The sequence below is a fragment of the Terrapene carolina genome, unplaced genomic scaffold (genome assembly GCF_002925995.2).
Source record: "Terrapene carolina triunguis isolate 2854851 unplaced genomic scaffold, T_m_triunguis-2.0 Scaffold258, whole genome shotgun sequence".
Taxonomy (NCBI): domain Eukaryota; kingdom Metazoa; phylum Chordata; order Testudines; family Emydidae; genus Terrapene; species Terrapene triunguis.
The window spans coordinates 1,646,680-1,665,822 of record NW_020664609.1 but is presented as its reverse complement, the minus strand read 5'-3'; the positions used below and the strand labels follow the sequence as shown (position 1 = coordinate 1,665,822).

Below are 19,143 nucleotides of genomic sequence, written 5' to 3'. Positions count from 1 at the left end.
AGTATTCCAGATGAGGCCTCACCAATGTTGAATAAAAGGGGAACGATCACGTTCCTCGATCTGCTGGCAATGCACCTACTGACTTGTTCCCAATCTTCCCCCCAAGACTTCCCTGCTACCTCCTTTGTCAGTCACTGTGGATAACGCCACCATCCTGTCACTCAGGTCCGTAACCTGGGCGTCATCTTTGACTCGGACCTCTCTCTAGGTCATCACATCCAGGTTATGTCTAAATCTTGCTGACTCTTTCTGCAGAACCTCTCTAAGATGTGGCCTTTCCTGTCCAGCCCCACAGCAAAACTCTGCTCCAGGCTCTCAGCATCTCGTGTCTCGACTGCTGCAACATCCTTTTCTCTGGCCTTGACAAATGCAGGCTCATCCCGCTTAGATCCATTCAGAAGATGCTGAAAAGATCATTTCCTATCCCGTTGATCGGACCATGCCACCTCTCTCTTTGCCTCCCTCCATTGGCTCCTCCTCCTCCAATGCATCAAATATAAACTGCCTGATTTCAGCTGTGAGGCCCTTCACAGCCTAACCCCAGCTGACCTGTCATCTCTCATTTGCTACCAAAATGTCGACTCCCACCTCTGATCTGCACATGATTCCAGCCTCCATCACCCACTTTTTACATATTCAAAAGACCCCTTTTTGTCCCATGCTGCCCCTCATGCCTGGGAGGAGCTCCTGGTAAATGTCTGTGAAACTACCTCATCCTCCAAAACCCTCCTCAATGCCCTCCTTTGCCAGGGTGCCTAAAAACTTAGATAACCGTTAGGCCTTTGGTGCTCTGAGACCACAGCCTGTCACGCTGGCCAGTGCTGTCTACTTATGATCCCCCATCTGTCTATATCCATCTGTTGTTTCCTGTCTTATACTCAGATGGGACCATATTTTGTTTTGTATCTGTACAGCACCTGGCACAGGGGGGTCCAAGACCATGACTGAGGTGCCTGGTGCTGCCATAAAACAATAATAAATAACGATGATGACGACAGCAGGGCAGAGAGCTTTACTTTTTAAATTGGCTTGCTCTTCCCACTAGAAAGCCCCGTCCTGTTGGCCCTGTTTTTCGTGAAAGACTCTATGGCCAGTTGGAGAACTTGAGGGGCGGACGTGTAACCCGAGAAAACGAGAGGGGAAGGAATTATTATTTCATGTTGTGGTAGCACATTCTAGCTTTAATCATGCTGGGGCTCCACTGTACTGGGTATTGTAAAGACAGAGCAAGTGACAGTCCCTGCTCCGAACCAATTACACTCATTGTAATTGCCAATTTTGGTTGGACATATTCCTGGATGTTTCATCACATGACATAATCTTTAATTCCTGGAGACTCCAGGACAATCCTGGAAGATTGGAAACCCTATGCTGATGCCACCTCTATCCAGTTTTTGTTCTGCTTTTAACTATTTACGTTTTCTTGTTTGTTTCTTTTTACCAAAATAGTTAAATACACCCCCTAGTGCGAGTGCAGTTCTATCGGTACAGCCGTGCTTTACACCAGTATAGCTTATTGCTGTAAATGCAGGGGAACAATCTGTACCAGTGTAACCAGGGCTTAAATTCAGCCGGAGCTGTCCAAAGCGGAGCACAGGTAAATATTTTCAGACCTCGACTCCAGCCTGATGCTGTTGAATGGGGGGACAGAGAGGGGAACTGTGGGGGACTCCAGGAAATACTCAATGGCAATTTAAGCCTCGAGTATAACTGTGTCCACACTAAGGCTATGTCTGCACTGCACTTTAGTTGGTAAAATTTTTGACACACAGGGGTGTGAAAAAAACACCCCGACCAACAAAAGTGTTACCAATGAAAAGTGCTGGTGTGGACAGCGCTTAGTCGACACAACTATCACCCCTCGTTGGGGGTGGTTTTATTTTGTCAGCGGGAGAGCTCTCTCCTGCCGACAAAGAGGGGCTACACTGAGTGCCTTACAGCTGTCAGATGAGCAGTGTAGAGACATAGCCTAAGTGGTGATTTAGGCTAAGTCTACACTAGACAGTTCAAAGTGCTGCCACAGGAGCGCTCCCACGGCAGTGCTTTGACCTGACAGCGTGGTCACCCGCGAGCACTGGGGAGAGAGCTCTCCCAGCGCTCCTGGTAAACCAGGTCGACAAGGGGAATAGCTCCGAGGGCTGGGAGCCAGTCTACACTAGCGCTTTACAGCACTGAAACTTGCTGCGCTCAGGGGGGTGATTTTTCACACCCCTGAGCCAGCAAGTTACTGCGCTGTGAATTGCCAATGTAGACAAGCCCTTAGCTATGATGGTTTCAAATTGTGTAAATGTGGCACAAACACTGCATGTAAACCAGCCCTCAAAAGTTTATTCCACCTGTTTAAACTTCATTGTTAATACCTTGGCCTTCTCTACACACAAATTCACACCAGTTTAAATTAAGGTGAGTGTTAAACTGGTTTAGTTAAACCAGTACAAGAGGCTCTGTGGACACTCCTTTTCCAGTTTAAGAATGGCTTTTTTCTGTTTACCTTAAGTCGGTTAGGCCTTGTCCACATGGAGAGTTGCACCAGTATAACTAAACATAAGTGATTCATTTAAACTGTACAAAGCCCCACGTGGACACTCATATTCCGATGTAAGAGAAGCTTTTTTCAGTTCAGGTTAAGTTGCTGGGAAATCAGTTTAACCTAAACTGAAAAAAGGCCACAGTTATGCCGAAATAAAAGGGTCCACAAAGGGGTTTGCACTCATTTAACTAAACCGGTTTAATTAAACTGGAGCAAATTTGTGTGTAGCAAAGCCCTATTTAAACCAAGCACCTGTTGAGCAGAAGGAAAAAAAGCTGTCCTCGGTAAAGACTCAATACCCCGTGGCCCTTCATTTGAGGACTGAGAATTCCCACTGCGAGTCTCCGGTACTCCAAGGAGACCTCCAGCAAAACAGGCAAACGAGACAAAATAAAACAAGGAGGGGAAAAAACCCTTTTGGGTCTTTGCTATCCCTTAGGAAGCAACAGAAATGGACACCCTATTTCCCCCTTGTCAGGTCACCTTTAATTTAATGAGCACAGAGGATTTTTCTTTCAACAAAGGCCCAGCCAGGCACCGATGGGAGCTGGTGCTGGATGTAACGCATTAAAAAAGCCAAACCAGACAGTGAGAATGTGAGCTTGGCTCAGACCTTCTCTGATCATCATCAACATCCTTCTCTGCCCACGCACTCACATTCCTGTAGGTCCCAGGCCAAAGCTCTGCACCACTGGAGTTACACCGGGACTGGGAGTGAACCCGAGATGAGGGCCTCCTGTCTCGTTGCTGCAGGGATAACCTGACACATACACCCCCTCACTTCCCTGCTTTCGTTCCTGGCCTCTGACTCAACCCCGCAGGGCCAGGCTGCACTGGGCCTAACCCTGTTTACATCAAACCAAGCCTGCTACTTAGGTGACACGAGGGCAACAATGTGCCTGAGACCACTTCAAACAAACCCCCAAGGCCAACCCGCAGCTTCAAGCAGCTGGATAAGGGCTGCTGAGCTCCCTGGCGTCTGAGCTGCTGCCACATGGCGAACTCTGGGCCAAGATTGGGGCCATGGAAGATTCAAGTCCATGCTAGGAAAAGCAGGATGTGCCTGTGCCTGCCCCTCGCCACCTTACTGGCGCCTAAAGCTCTTTATCCGGCAGTCACAGGAGATCCCAACAGCACAAACACAGCAGCTGTTCTGTGCTCTGCAACGGGAGCTCGCACCCAAACTGAGATTAATGCAAAGATCCTTGGGCTCTAACCTCTCCCCTTGCCCTGGATGCACAGTCAGAGACCGGACACATCCCCTCCCTAAACTGACACCTCTAATTAGACTTGCCTCCATTACCAACAGGGCCGACGAGAGGTGGGGAAGCCGGTACAAATTACCGGAGTCCAGAAGGGGGCCTGGCTTACCCCCCCTCTCGTAGGCCCTGTTTAGCTGGTACGCCCTTGCTGGGAGGCCAGAAAAAAAAAATTTCACCGGGGCCCGAACCTGCTCTCGGCGGCCCTGATTACAGACATGTCCCAGCACTGACCATGGGGTCACTGGACTGGTGCTGACAGAGCCTAGCTGTATGTAGCTAAGGACAAGCCACACTCAGGAGTTCCAGGCACTGAGGTTAAACCCAGCATGAAGAACTTTCTGGGAGCCATTAAAGGTCAGAGTGTTCCAAGAAGTCTTTTCCCTTCATTTAACCCTGGTCTATCTGGGAGGGTGATTTACTCCCTCTCACTAACCATCAGCAAAACAGAAATCCTGTCTGAAAGCCCCGCACTGCCCTGAGACGCTGGGAATGAAACAGCCTAGGCAGCGCTTGGAATAGGGTGACCAGATAGCAAGTGTGAAAAATCGGGACGGGGTGGGGGGTAATAGGAGCCTATATAAGAAAAAGCCCCAAATATCAGGACTATCCCTATAAAATCAGGACATCTAGTCACCCTAACCTGGAACCAGGGATTTCCCCACAGCCGGAGCACCTCACGGGGCTGTGACGGGCTTGTCAGCGTGTGCCGCACCCCCTGGCTGGGAGTGGTTGGCATTAGATGAAGGGGTTACAGTTCGGGTCAATGGCTCTCAGCACACACCCCCCACTACACACATTGTCCCAGCAGCGCCCCTGGCAGCACCTGGCACAAGGGGGCCTGGACCCCCCCAATCACTATAACAACGTCACTGTTCGATGTCAGTGACCGGTCAGTGCTGGGGGGGAGCGCGGGGTGGTTATCCCAACACCTCTGAACACAGAGCCCAGAACTACCCCCCCGACACCCCGCTCCCCCCCCCCCCCCCCCCCCCCCGCCCCCCACCCCCCAGCCCCCCCCCCCCTCCCCCTCCCTAGCCCGGCCACCCCCCGACACCCAGCTCCCGCCTCCCCGCACCCCCCCAGCCAGGCTGCCCCCTGACACCCAGCTCCCCCATCCCCAGGGCCGCCCAGGGGGGCAAGTGGGGCAATTTGCCCCAGGCCCTGCAGGGGCCCCCAGGAGAGTTTTTCAGGGCCCCTGGAGCAGGGTACTTCACACGCTCCAGGGGCCCCGGAAAACTCTCGTGGTGCCCGGGACCCCGGAGCTTCTTCCGCTCCAGGTCTTCGGCGGCAATTCTGCGGCGGGGCCCCCTGAATCCTCTGGGCAGCCCTGCCCCTCCCGGCACCGGCCCGGCTGCCCACATCCCCGATACTCACGGGAGTGCCCCCCCTGCAGGGCTGCAGCCCCCAGCAGCAGCAGGCGCAGCGCCAGGGCCATCGCCGCCCCCCTCAGCGCGGCAGGACTCGGCCCATGGACCCGCTCTCGGCCGGTCACAGCCCGGCCAGGCCCCGGGAACTTCGCTGCGCGCTGCCAGCTCCCAAGTCCCCGCTACTCACCGTGGGAACCTCTGCGCTGCAGCGATTGGCTGAGAGGGGAACATCCCGCCAATAGCGACGCACAGACCCGCCTCCATCACCGGTCGCTGGGCAGAACCGGCCAGGCAGCCGGGGGCGAAGGGGAAGCGAAAGTCTGAGGGGGTTGGCGCAGCGGAGAACTTGGCCCTGGGGCTGTAATGACCAGAAAGGCAATTAACTAATGTAGCCCCCACCCACACACCGCTTTGCTAGAGGGGCCTCTGGCGTTTATTGGGAGTTTCCCAGTTAGGGAGATCCTCTGCTGCAATCTAGCCCTAGAGACTACAACTCCCATGATGCCCCGGGGGAGGACTGCGGGGGGGGGGCAGTGGGCTCTGCGTTGGGGACTGGAGGCAGGCTGCTGGGGTGGAGCGCTGTCTATACCAGGTGCTGCTGCTAGGGCAGGGGTTCTCAAACTTTTGTACTGGTGACCCCTTTCACATAGCAAGCCGCTGTGTGCCACCCCTTTATAAATTAAAAACACTTTTTTGTATATTTAACACTATTATAAATACTGGAGGCAAAGCGGGGTTTGAGGTGGAGGCTGACAGCTCACGACCCCCCATGTAATAACCTCGTGACCCCCTGAGGAGTCCCAACCCCCACTTTGAGAACCCCTGTGCTAGGGTGACAAGATATCCTGATTATATAGGGACAGTCCCGATATTTGGGGCTTTGTCTAATATAGGCACCTATTACCCCCCACCCGTCCCAATTTTTTACACTTCTCATCTGGTCAGGCCAGCTGCTGCTAGGAAGCTGCTGGAGCCTGCCGGGGCTTTGAGCTGCAGGGAGCCTCAAAGGCTGTTGGTGGCTTCACTGGAGTCCGAGCAGAGACTGGGTTGCTGTGCTTGGAGCCTGCAGGGGAGGAACGGTGAGTAACCCCCATTCTGCTTTGGGAAAGTGCTGGCAAGAGAAGGGGCACAGCAGAGAGACTGAGTCTGAGGAGAGGCAGAGCGATCATCCCATCAAACCGGGACCCAGAGCTGCTGACGTTTGGTAGGGCCAACTCCCGTTGGCAGAGGGGTGTGCAGCTTGCTGCCTTGGCTGGACAGATACACAGAACCTGCAGAGTGCTGACTCCAGCTGCAGATCTCCAAGCGCTCCCATGCAAGTGTCGAGGACTCTGAAATCCAGAGGAGTGTGCGCTCCGGGGTGGGGTAAATGGTGGCAGTGTAAATGCCAGTTATACATTTCAATTATTACTGTATCCTGTATTTGTGAATTGATTTTATTCAACTGCCCCCTGTGCATTTAAATTAGTAGTGACATTTAATCTTAGTCTGTTATTCCGTTTCTTTAAATTAAGTAAAGGTGTGTTAAATCTAATTTAAGTACATTGGATGTATATTATTTATAATTGAGTTAGACCAGTGCCACAGATGATTGTTAGAATAGGTTTATTCCTGGAGTGTGCGCCATTGTGTGTATACAGGGGCCCAGCCAAGTGGAGGCATCACCAATTTTAAATTCCTTTAGGAGTAAAGGGACTGAAGCAGAGAAGTGGAGACAGGAGTCCCACCATGGGCGGTGGGTGAAGGCTTGGGTTGAGGAGGCAAGCCCCAGACCCGCCCCTTCTGCCCAAGGCCCCGCCCCTTCCATGCCCACCGGACTCCAGAGGCCAGCCCCCATTGTGGCCACTGGCCTCTGCCCTGCACCCCCAGTCCCCTCCATTTGGCTGCTGGATCCCCCCTTCCCCCTGCCCAAGGCAAGCGTATCCCTCCCAGAGCCCTGGGCAGCCGCATCTTCTCCCCCCTGGTCCCCAGAGTGCTGGGCAACCCCATCTCCCCACCTCGCCCCTCAGAGCCCCAGGCAGCCCCATCTCCCCCCCCCCAGCCCCCAGAGCACCTGGGCAGCCCCATCTTCCCGCCTCCCAGCCCCCAGAGCGCTGGGCAACCCCATCTCCCTCCCAGCCCCACTCCGGCCCCCAGAGCCCCAGGCAGCTCCATCTCCCCTCCTCCCAGCCCCCAGAGCGCTGGGCAACCCCATCTTCCCCCCAACCCAGCCCTCAGGGCAGCTGGGCAGCCCCACCTTCCCGGTCCCCAGAGCGCCGAGCAGCCCCATCTCCCCCCCACCGCCCGTCCCCAGAGCAGCTGGGCAGTCCCATATCCTCCCCCAGCCCCACTCTGGCCCCCGGAGCAGCCACTCGGCCCCACTCTGCCCCCTGGGGCAGCTGTGCAGCCCCGGCTCTGCCAGAGAAGCCAGGCAGCCATGTGGCTCCATTCCAAGAAGGCTGGGGGGCCGGGGCTACAGCGTGGCTGGAGAGGGCCAGGGGGAAGCTGGCTGGGGTTGCCTGGCAGGACGAGTTCGGGGGGGAGCTGGGCCACGCGGCTATCCTGCACTGGGGGGGAGCTGGGCCACGCGGCTATCCCGCACTGGGGGGCAGGCACTAGCCTTGGGCAGGTGCCAGCGGCCATAATGCAGGGGGGGACCTGGGGGTGCAGGACAGAAGCCAGTAGCCACAACTGGGACTGCGCTCCGGGTGGCATGGAAGGTGTTGGGCCTTGGCTGGAAGGGGTGGGGCTGAGGCCAGGCCAGCTGTTCACTCACCGCCCATGCCCAGCACCCCTGACACCACTATCTCATCTACTCTGAGCTCCTGCTGAACGCAGGCCTGAGAACATCCAGCGGTGCCTTTATGGAGCTCAGTGACTTGTCTGTCATGCGGGGATCTCCAAGCACTTTATGAATTAGGCCTATTTCCCCCTTGTCAGGTCACCTTTAATGTAATGAGCACAGACGACAAAGGTCCAGCCAGGCACCGACAGGAGCTGGTGCTGGATGTAATGCATTAAAAAAGCCAAACCAGACAGTGAGAATGTGAGGTTGGCCCAGACCCTCTGTGATCATCATCAACGTCCTTCTCTGCGCACACACCCAGCCCTGCAAGCCCCAGGCCAAACCTCTGCACCACTGGAGTTACACCAGGACTGGGAGTGAGGGCCTCCTGTCTCGTTGCTGCAGGGATAACCCGACACATATACCCCCTCACTTCCCTGCTTTCGTTCCTGGTCCCTGACTCAACCCCGCAAGGCCAGGCTGCACTGGGCCTAACCCTGTTTATGTCAAACCAAGCCTGCTACTGAGGTGACCCGAGGGCAACAATGTGCCTGAGACCACTTCAAACAAACCCCCAAGGCCAACCCGCAGCTTCACGCAGCTGGATAAGGGCTGCTGAGCTCCCTGGTGTCTGAGCTGCTGCCGCACGGCAAACTCTGGACCAAGATTGGGGCCATGGAAGATTCAAGTCCATGCTAGGAAAAGCAGGATGTGCCTGTGCCTGCCCCTCGCCACCTTACTGGCGCCTAAAGCTCTTTATCCGGCAGTCACAGGAGATCCCAACAGCACAAACACAGCAGCTGTTCTGTGCTCTGCAACGGGAGCTCGCACCCAAACTGAGACCTGATTAATGCAAAGATCCTTGGGCTCTAACCTCTCCCCTTGCCCTGGTTGCATGGCCAGAGACCGGACACATCCCCTCCCTAAGCTGACACCTCTAATTAGACTTGTCTCCATTACAGACACGTCCCATCACTGACCGTGGGGTCACTGGACTGGTGCTGACGGAGCCTAGCTGTATGTAGCCAAGGACAAGCCACACTCAGGAGTTCCAGGCACTGGGGTTAAACCCAGCGTGAAGAACCTTCTGGGAGCCATTAAAGGTCAGAGATCCAAGAAGCCTTTTCCCTTCCTAGTCTATGGGGAGTGGTGGAGTAATCTACTCCCTCTCACTAACAGTCAGCAGAGCTCTGCACACAGGAATCATGTCTGAAAGCCCCGCCCTGCCCTGAGATGCTGGGAATGAAACAGCCTGGGCAGCGCCTGGCACCGGGGATTTCCCGACAGCCTGGGAGCATCACGGGGCTGCGACGGGATTGTCAGCGTGTGCAGCACCCATAGGTGCTGGTCCTAACGGTACCGCACCCCCTGGCTGGGAGTGGTTGGCATTAGATGAAGGAGTTACAGTTCGGGTCAGGGGCTCTCAACCCATTCACACACACACATTCTCCCAGCAGCACCCCTGTCAGCACCTGGCACAAGGGGGCCCGGACCCCCCCCAGTCACTATAACAACGTCACTGTTCGATGTCAGTGACAGCTCAGTGCTGGGGGTTATCCCGACACCTCTGAACACAGAGCCCAGAACTGCCCCGCCCCCGACACCCAGCTCCCCACTCCCTGCAACTCCCCAGCCCAGCTGCCCCACGACACCCAGCTCCTCCCTCCCTGCAACTCCCCGGCCCAGCTGCCCCACGACACCCATCCCCCCACAGTCACCCCCAGCCCGGCTGCCCCCCGACACCCAGCTCCCCCCTCCCTGCACCCCCCAGCGCGGCAGGACTCGGCCCATGGACTCACTCTCCGCCCGTCACAGCCCGGCCAGGCCCTGAGAACTTCGCTGCGTGCTGCCAGCTCCCGAGTCCCCGCTACTCACCGTGGGAACCTCTGCGCTGCAGCGATTGGCTGAGAGGGGAACATCCCACCAATAGCGACGCACAGACCCGCCTCCATCACCGGTCGCTGGGCAGAACCCGGCCGGGCAGCCGGGGGCGAAGGGGGAGCTAAAGGGGGAGGATTTGGCACCGCGGGGAACTTGGCCCCGGAGCTGCAATGGCCAGAGCAGCGGTTAAGGCCCAGTCCAGTGATGCGCTACGCGGTGGCTGGGCCCTGTTCTGCAGGTTTCTCTGTGAGAGGGGTTCTGAAGCCAGCGGCACCGCTCCTGAAGTGGTCCCATCACACACAGGGGTTACAGTTCAGGTCAGTGGCTCTCAGCACCCTCCTGCACACATTGCTCCCTGTGCACCCCCGGCACCGTCCGCTCATCTAGTCTGACCTCCCGCAGCACCCAGGCCTGAGACCTTCCCGCCACTGCTGGTAACTTGTCTGTCACAGGAGGAACTTCAGCACTTTATGAACTTAGCCCTTCCCGCCACTCTCCATTTGCGGTGAGTGATACCACAATAATCCCTGGCAGGGCCAGCCCACAACATTTTGGCACCTGAGGCGGAGAGCTCAAATGACGCCCCCATGCCCCCTCACTTGGGCCAAAACTTTGAAAGGTCTCAATTCTGCCTTCTTCCTGTTCTACCCCTCTCATGGTGCTGCTCTGCTACCTACCCAATAAAGGAGAACTAACAACTTAAAATGCCTTGGTCAAAAATTTTAAGTAACACTTAACTTTCAAACGCCTGAACAGCAAATGTAACTTTTCTTGTCTGCATAGTAAACACTGGCATTTTTATCTGTTTGAATAATCAAAGTGGTGCTTTCCATGGGGCCTTGGTTGCAAAGATGTGAACTACTTCCTGAAGGTCCAAAGTCTGGGCCAGCTCATGCTCTATTGAGATGGTTGCAAGGCCGACCAGCCTATCCTGTGTCATTGTAGAGCATAGATGTGTTTTTATTAACTTCAGCTTGGAGAAGCTGCGTTCTCCACTGGCAACTGTTACAGGAAGTGTTAGAAGTATGCGCAGCGCAACAAAAGCATTTGGAAAGAGGGTGGTCATCTTATTTGTGCACATATATTCCAGAACAGCCTTTGGAGTTGATCCTGCTGAAATGTACCTTGAAAGGGCTTTTAGTTCATCACCTAAACCACTCGCATCAATATAGCGCATGTCATCATGTGTCAACACTGTCTCTAGTGCTCTTCATTGCTGGTGTAGGTCTTCAGGTATAGTGAGGAGTTTTGGAATATCATACAACACCCCAAATATACTGCTGTGTTCCTTGAGCTGCATGAAACGTTCTTCAGCTGACTGTATTGCACAATCTAGCACCTGCTTAAAGAATTCAACTTTGAATTGTTGTTTGGGGTCTCTTATGGGATTATCCCGTGCCTCGTAATCAAAATGTCGTCTTCTTCAGTGACTCTTGTATTCTTGAGTGGGTGAGAAAATAGCTTCAGTTTGAAGTTCCTCTGCCAACTACTGTGCACTCTTCAGAACGTTTTGAAATCCCTCATCTGACCGGTAAGACTGTAGGTATGACTTTGCTTTGTCAAGTTATTCCATTGCTCCAGATATATCAAGGTCAACACCTTGGAGTCTCTTGCTTACAACATTTATTTCAAACAGTATGTCATGCCACAACACTAAGCCACACAGAAATTTGAAGTTATGTATGTTTCTGGTGATTCCATTTCCCTCTGCCACTGTTCTCTCACGAACAGTTCCTGTCATAGCATTATCCTCCATGGCATCATCTATCTTCCCAATTTGGTGTTTGATAGGCTTTATCGTCTCCACTTGACTTTCCCATCGTGTGGCACTCAGTGGTTTCAGTGTCAGAGAGGATATTACCAGATGTTGCTTCAAAATTTGCCATCAATGAGTTGATGCAGAGAAAAATGCATAGAAGCTTTGAATTACATTAAAAAATTCAGCAGCCTCACTAGAAGCTGATGCTGCATCACTGACCACCAAGTTCAATGAATGAGAACTGGATGGGACAAAAAAAGCTCGAGGGTTTAACTCTCGAATCCGTGTCTGCACTCCTCTAGTCTTTCCTCTCATGTTGGCACCGTTATCGTAGCCCTGACCTCTCATGTCAGCTATTGCAATTCCCATATCTTCCAGCTTTTTAAGAAGCACATTTGTCATACCAGCTTCTATAGTATCATCGATGTCAATACATTCTAGAAAATGCTCTCTGACAGTCGCCATTGCAGGGACATATTCACTAGGTTCTGTTGTTGTTACAAAACGCACCATTAAAGTCATTTGTTCCTTATGGCTGATGTCAGGTGTGCAGTCCAGAATAACAGAGTAATATCTTGCTGACTTCAGATCTGCTACAATCTTCTGTTTGACTTTTGTTACCAGTAACTCTATGATCTCATTTTGAATTGTTTTTCCAAGGTAGAGGTGTATGTACATTTCGTGGGTGGTGACTCTTCTTAGATGCTTCTGGAGTACAGCATCAAACTCAGCCATCAGCTCCACAATTTTAAGGAAGTTTCCATTGTTTGGCACATACAGCTGAGCTGAAGTGCCATGCAGTGCTAGGTTTTGGATAGCAAGCATTCTCACAATGGCAATGAGCCTTTTCAGAACATTTTGCCAGTAAAGAGACTCTGATGCAATCTTCTCTTGATGCTGATCGTCTGTGGTGGCCTTTAACCTTAGTCTCATCTTAAGCTCTTTCCACCTATGCAATGGTCTCTGGTGATTTGCTGCCTTCTCATGGCATGCCAGATTTCTAGCCAGATTTTTCCAGTCCTTTGTTCCTGTAGAACCCATGTGGCTGGAACATTAGACTGGAAGAGTTTTCAACAAAAACAGTATGCATCATTCTGGGTTTTTGAGTACGTAAGCCATGGCCTCTCCACTTTGTCACCATTGGGGATTTCACGCCAGTAATGTGTTGGATGGAAACTTCTATTTTCATTGTCTTTGGGGAACATGAAGTTTTTCACTTGCTGTGGCCCATGTAGTACAAGGAAGTCCCTCAGGCTACTGCTCAAGTGGGTCCACAGTCCTGGATCATCTAGACTTAAGGAACTAAATTCAGCAGCAGCTGTTTCTTGCGCCTCCACCACACTCTTCTCTGATCTACACTTTTCTTCAGGAATGTGCGTGGTTACATCCATTTGAGATGGAGATATGGATGCTGCAGTAGCTGCCAGGTCACCTGCACTCTGAATAACTGGAAGATCAGGCATCTTCTCATCACTCACATCCTCCCTGCGGCTGGAAGGCTCACCGTGAACATTTGTGTCTATGTATCTCAGGAGAGCTCCTTCCTGCTTAGATAGAAAAGCTTCCTTTGCTTTCTTTCTTTTTCTGAATGCTGCCCCAGAGGGGCGTTTTCTTCTTTCACTCATGACTGCTGTTCTGTGCCACCTATAGTGGCTCTCAACACTCAATTGAAGGGGACAAATAAGCAAGCTGGTAGCAGGGCCTGAGTAGGGAAGATATCAGCGTCTTAAGGGCCTAACTGGCTCCTACTACTTCAGTTGACTGCCTGTTCTCCTCAAGTGGGTTCAGGGAAGCAGCAGGAAACAGGAAGCTCCCTGTGAAGCTGGTGTTAATCAGTCCAGGCTCCTGGGGGTGCTAGAGAGGTACATAAGAGGCTCCTCCTCCTCTCTCTTCCTGCAGCTCCTGCTGCTTTCTGTTATTCCCTCTCACCTTTTCACATGCCTGCCTGTTATGTCTCTTGTGCCCTCCTTCCTCCAGCACAGCACTCCACCATCTCTGTGCATCTAGAGCAGAGAGAATACATATGCACCCGCAGCAGACACAATTTTCTACACTCTGGGTCCTAGTGGCACCCCCACCCCCACCCCCACAGTCTGGCACCTTAGGTGGCCGCCTCAGTTCACCTCATGGTAAAGCCAGCCCTGATCCCTGGCACTTCTACAGCATCACTGCCCCCAGTTTGTGGATGGGGAGAGAGGCACAAAGAGAGGCCAGTGATTTGCCATGGAAGCAGCAAATACAGGGATAGAACCCAGAAGTCCTGGCTCCCAGCCCCCTGCACTAACCCACTAGACCCCACTCCTTTCCCAGAGCGGAGCATAGAACCCAGGAGTCCTGCTCTAAGCACAGGGGATAACAATGACCTAATCCCTGTATTGTCTTTGCTTTTGCAAGTCACTGGGCTGTTGACAACATTTCTGGGAACTATTTTGGTTAGTCTCCTCCCCTGGGGGTGGGGACCAAGGCTCTGAGGCCTGCGAAGTTTTCCCTGTGCTGCAGTACAGTCACTGTGGGCGTTAGTATCATTGGACTTTGGATACTGCCCTGGGCCGGTCACTCCGTGTCTGGGAGCCAGGCTAATGGGAGACTCCACCATCTGGGACACTCACCCCACTTGGGTGGATCAGGGGGGTGTTCACAGGGGCTGAGCCCCAACACAGCTTCCTGTTTCTCAGCTCCCAGTGTTATCAGTGGATCTCCCACTTGCTTTCAGATTCTGCTGTATCACAGGGAACTTTGGACAGAAACCAGCATTACCCCCCTGCCATGCACACCTCTCCAGAGGCTTAGGGGACGGGATGTGTCCCGGTGGGTTTCTTTGGGAATGTGGAGTGGAAAAACCTCTCCCTGGGCCGAGACGTAAGCAAGAGGGGGCAGTGGATTCAGGATGGTCCGAGGTTCACCCAGCCAGGCCAGTAATTGACAGTTACAAGCTGGGAAAGCAGGATCCTTACCTGCCTCTGAGCCACACTGGGGTGGGGGTTGTGATCACAGGGAGACCCTGAGAGCACCAGAGCCCTCCAGGAAAAGCACAGAGCCAGGGAGCTGGTGTTCTGTATGCCCAGCCCCCTATCAGCAGGGTGAGCTCCCCCCACACTGGGGTTCATTGCTTTCCTGCCACTTCTATAGTTCCTTTAACCCCTAAGTGCCTCACTGACTGTGCACAGCCCGCACAGCCCGATGGAGATGCAGCCACCTCTGGGGAAGAGCACATCAGTCAAACACACAGGGGAAATGTCAGCCAAGGGCTATGGGGCAAACTCCTGCTCTTATGGAAAGTGCCCCATGAGGTCTTCAACCTACACCCATCTGACGGGCCTTGGGGTTTAACCCCTCCCTCCCCCCGCCGCCAGCCACACACACACACACACACACACACAGTGACCTGCTGGGAGCTCAGTCCAAGGGGGAGGAAGCTGGGATTCCCCCCTGCAGTTCCAGTGTGTCACCCTGACGCTCACAGCCCTGAATCATCCCCGCCGGCTGCTGTGACTAGAAAGCACTGCCTGACTCCAACATCGGCCCAGCAGCCATTTAAACAGCTGACCCTTTCTTCAGCACGGCTGTCTGTAGGGCTGATACCGGGAATCCAGGAGCAAAGATACAGGCTGAGTCGGGGGGGCGGGGGATTTCATTCTAGTTCCTCTCTTTGTCTGACTCTGCTGGGCCTTTTCTCCATAGGTCTGGGCCCAGATCCCCCCCCCTGCCCCTTCAATGCAGTGGGGAGAACACACCTGTCTCTGGGCCGGGGAACACCGTCCACCACTCATTAGAGGAATAACTCTGTGTTTACAGGAAACTTTAGCCTGATCCATATTTGAGAATTAGAGCTGGTCTAAACACAGTTCTGGCCATTGTGTTGTATTGTATTGCAAATTTCACAATATTTGGCATTTTCCTAAGGGCCTCAGCTCTTAGAGTCATGGGATGATATGAGAATTTCAGCTTTAAAAAAAAAGTAAATTTCTAGCCCTCATAGTTGAGGGAGAATCTTGACCATGTGATTGCCCGAGGCGCAAAACTCAGAAGGCAAATAAACTCCCCACTTTTCTTCAAAGTCTCATTACACTGGTCTACAATTTCTGAGAAGTCGTCTGCTTCAGAGATAAAATGTGCTATTTATTATGTATTTTGATGTGCTGAATTCAAATATGACAATTAAAACAACTGATTGGCTACTGTTTCTAAGATATTTAAGTTTTTACATTTTATGTCTATGTATATTGTGTAGATAGTAGAGTTTTAATCATAAATTGTAAACCTAGGTCTTTTCATGTGTTTATGGTTGCTTTACATGATAATATTTCACCTGTCCTGTTTATGTAACACTTTAAAAATCAGCAAAAGAGTTATATAAATAAAATTTATTATGAAACAAAAGGTAAAAAACTATTCTGTACATAGTTTAGTCCTATTCAGTGTCTACTCGGCGCTTCTTGGCTTGTCTCTTGTATTCATTAAATGGAGCATGTCTTGTCACTGTCCAGCAATAGTCTGCAAGCATTGATGGGCTCCATTTGCCCTGATAGCGTTTCTCCGTTGTTGCAATGTCCCGGTGAAATCGCTCGCCGTGCTCGTCGCTCACTGCTCCGCAGTTCGGTGGAAAAAAATCTAGATGAGAGTGCAAAAAATGTATCTTTAGTGACATGTTGCAACCAAGGCTTTTGTATGCCTTGAGGAGGTTTTCCACCAACAACCTGTAGTTGTCTGCCTTGTTGTTTCCGAGAAAATTTATTGCCACTAACTGGAAGGCTTTCCATGCCGTCTTTTTCTTGCCACGCAGTGCATGGTCAAATGCATCATCTCGAAGAAGTTCACGAATCTGAGGATCAACAAAGACACCTTCCTTTATCTTAGCTTCACTTAACCTTGGAAATTTTCCACGGAGGTACTTGAAAGCTGCTTGTGTTTTGTCAATGGCCTTGACAAAGTTCTTCATCAGACCCAGCTTGATGTGTAAGGGTGGTAACAAAATCTTCCTTGATTCAACAAGTGGTGGATGCTGAACACTTTTCCTCCCAGGCTCCAATAACTGTCGGAGTGACCAATCTTTCTTGATGTAGTGGGAATCTCTTGCACGACTATCCCATTCGCAGAGAAAACAGCAGTACTTTGTGTATCCAGTCTACAGGCCAAGCAAGAGGCAACAACCTTCAAATCGCCACAAAGCTGCCACTGATGTTGGTCATAGTTTATGCACCTCAAAAGTTGTTTCATGTTGTCATAGGTTTCCTTCATATGGACTGCATGACCAACTGGAATTGATGGCAAAACATTGCCATTATGCAGTAAAACAGCTTTAAGACTCGTCTTCGATGAATCAATGAACAGTCTCCACTCATCTGGATCGTGAACGATGTTGAGGGCTGCCATCACACCATCGAAGTTGTTGCAGGCTACAAGATCACCTTCCATAAAGAAGAATGGGACAAGATCCTTTTGACGGTCACGGAACATGGAAACCCTAACATCACTTGCCAGGAGATTCCACTGCTGTAGTCTGGAGCCCAACAGCTCTGCCTTACTCTTGGGTAGTTCCAAATCCCTGACAAGGTCATTCAGTTCACCTTGTGTTATGAGGTGTGGTTCAGAGGAGGAGGATGGGAGAAAATGTAGGTCCTGTGACATTGATGGTTCAGGACCAGAAGTTTCATCCTCTTCCTCGTCTGACTCAAGTGAGAGTGATTCTGGTGCATCAGGAACCGGCAGTCCTTCTCCGTGGGGTACTGGGTGTATAGCTGATGGAATGTTTGGATAATGCACAGTGCACTTTTTCTTCTTTGATACACCTTTCCCAACTGGAGGCACCATGCAGAAGTAACAATTGCTGGTATGATCTGTTGGCTCTCTCCAAATCATTGGCACTGCAAAAGGCATAGATTTCCTTTTCCTGTTCAACCACTGGCGAAGATTTGTTGCACAAGTGTTGCAGCATATGTGTGGGGCCCACCTCTTGTCCTGATCTCCAATTTTGCAGCCAAAATAAAGGTGATAGGCTTTCTTAACCATAGTGGTTATACTGCGCTTTTGTGATGCAAAAGTCACTTCACCACAAACATAGCAGAAGTTATCTGCACTGCTCACACAAGTACGAGGCATCTCTGCTCACTTTGGCTAAACAGAAAGGTGTCCCTTTGCAAAATCAAACACTGACAAATAAGAGAGCACGACACTGTATGATTTCTAGAGCTGATATAGGGCAATTTGTTCAGCAGAGCGATGTAAGCTTCGTTATGATTGCATCATCCATGACTTCTAGGAATAACATGATGCAATTCATATCATGTATGACGCAATACCAGCTTCAGATTGCATCATTCATTGTTTTGCCTAAAAAGCAAGTACTGTCCAAACCCAGTCATAGATTTATTCATAGATCCAGTCAAAGATGTATTTTAGTCATTTCTGGTTTAAATTGAGATCGCTTCCCTTTATAACTCACTTATCCTCCACCATTCCCAAGTCAAGGGTCGTATATACTGACCCAATAGCATATCTTGAAAACTAGAGCCAATCAACAATTTTAAGCATCATTTTTGTTCTCAGTGACCCAGAATTAATAAAGTTTGACTACATTTATTTCAGAAGCATTTTGGCTGTAGAGCAGTGTTATTTGTGAATCAGTGTTCTGATTTTTGGAGGGTATAAGTGGCACATTGAGAACAGGGCCCCACTGAGCTGTGTGCTATATGCACATAGAGACACTTTCTTCCCCAAAGAGTTTACATTCTAAATAGACAGAGGAAGGATTCTTATCCCCATTGTACAAATGGGAAAACTGAGGCATAAAGTGACTCAGTGACCTGTCTAAAGTTGCACACAGTTTGCGACAGAAACAGGAACTGAACCAAGGTGTCCTGAGCCCCAGATCAGTAGCTTCATCACAGACCATCCTGTTACTGCCCCTGTGTTACATTTCCAGAAAGATGGCAGCCCCGTCAGCCTTGAGGGGGTTGTAGAGAGGGGGAGGCATTATTAAGGGAGAGCAATACACAAGGATTTGGGGAGACCTATAATTGAAAGAGCGTCATGCATGGCTGGGCAGGGCTGGGCTGAGGGGAGCCTGGGGTCTGAGCCCAGACATCAGTTCCCGTCTGGCTGAGTCTAGCAATCCAAGGGAGAATGTTCCTGCTTAGCACTGACATGCTGCTGGGGCAGTCTCCCCCTCCTCCCCCATGTTGCCCCACCCTGGGGCAGGCCCTGCAAGTGAGGGTTACCAGGAGAAGCCAGGCCAATGGCTCTCTATCCCCATAGGTCTGGGTTCTCCCTGCCAGGCACCTTGTACTGCCAGTGGTACCTCTGCAGACCGGGCATCGACACCCCCGAGTCAGCCCCACCCTGGTGTCAGCATTTCCCACCGCTCTCAGGGTGATGGTGGGTGAACCAGGCCCCATGCAATGGCTGGGCAGGGATCAGAGACACAAGACTCCCTACCTCTCTTCTCTGAGAGTCTGGCCAGAGACATCATTCCCTCCCTAGGTAAGGCGGGCAGGCCAGAGACAGTCCAGGAGATACAAGGCAGGCTGCAGCATGGCCGGAAAGCAGCTACTGAGATGGGAACAGCCCCATGGGAGGGTGGG

The 19,143-nt window shown here is 51.8% G+C and overlaps 1 protein-coding gene across 1 annotated transcript in view; it reads right to left on the bottom strand.

The window, feature by feature from the left end:
* The window catches only part of LOC113407734, a gene marked incomplete at its 3' end in the record, with an annotated part of 14,318 nt that extends 8,963 nt beyond the window's left edge, over nt 1-5,355 (bottom strand). The window contains exon 1 of the mRNA XM_026657650.1: nt 5,167-5,355. Coding sequence (XP_026513435.1) covers nt 5,167-5,227 — 61 coding nt within the window. The remainder of the gene's footprint in view (nt 1-5,166) is intronic.
* Between the last annotated feature and the right edge of the window lie 13,788 nt (nt 5,356-19,143).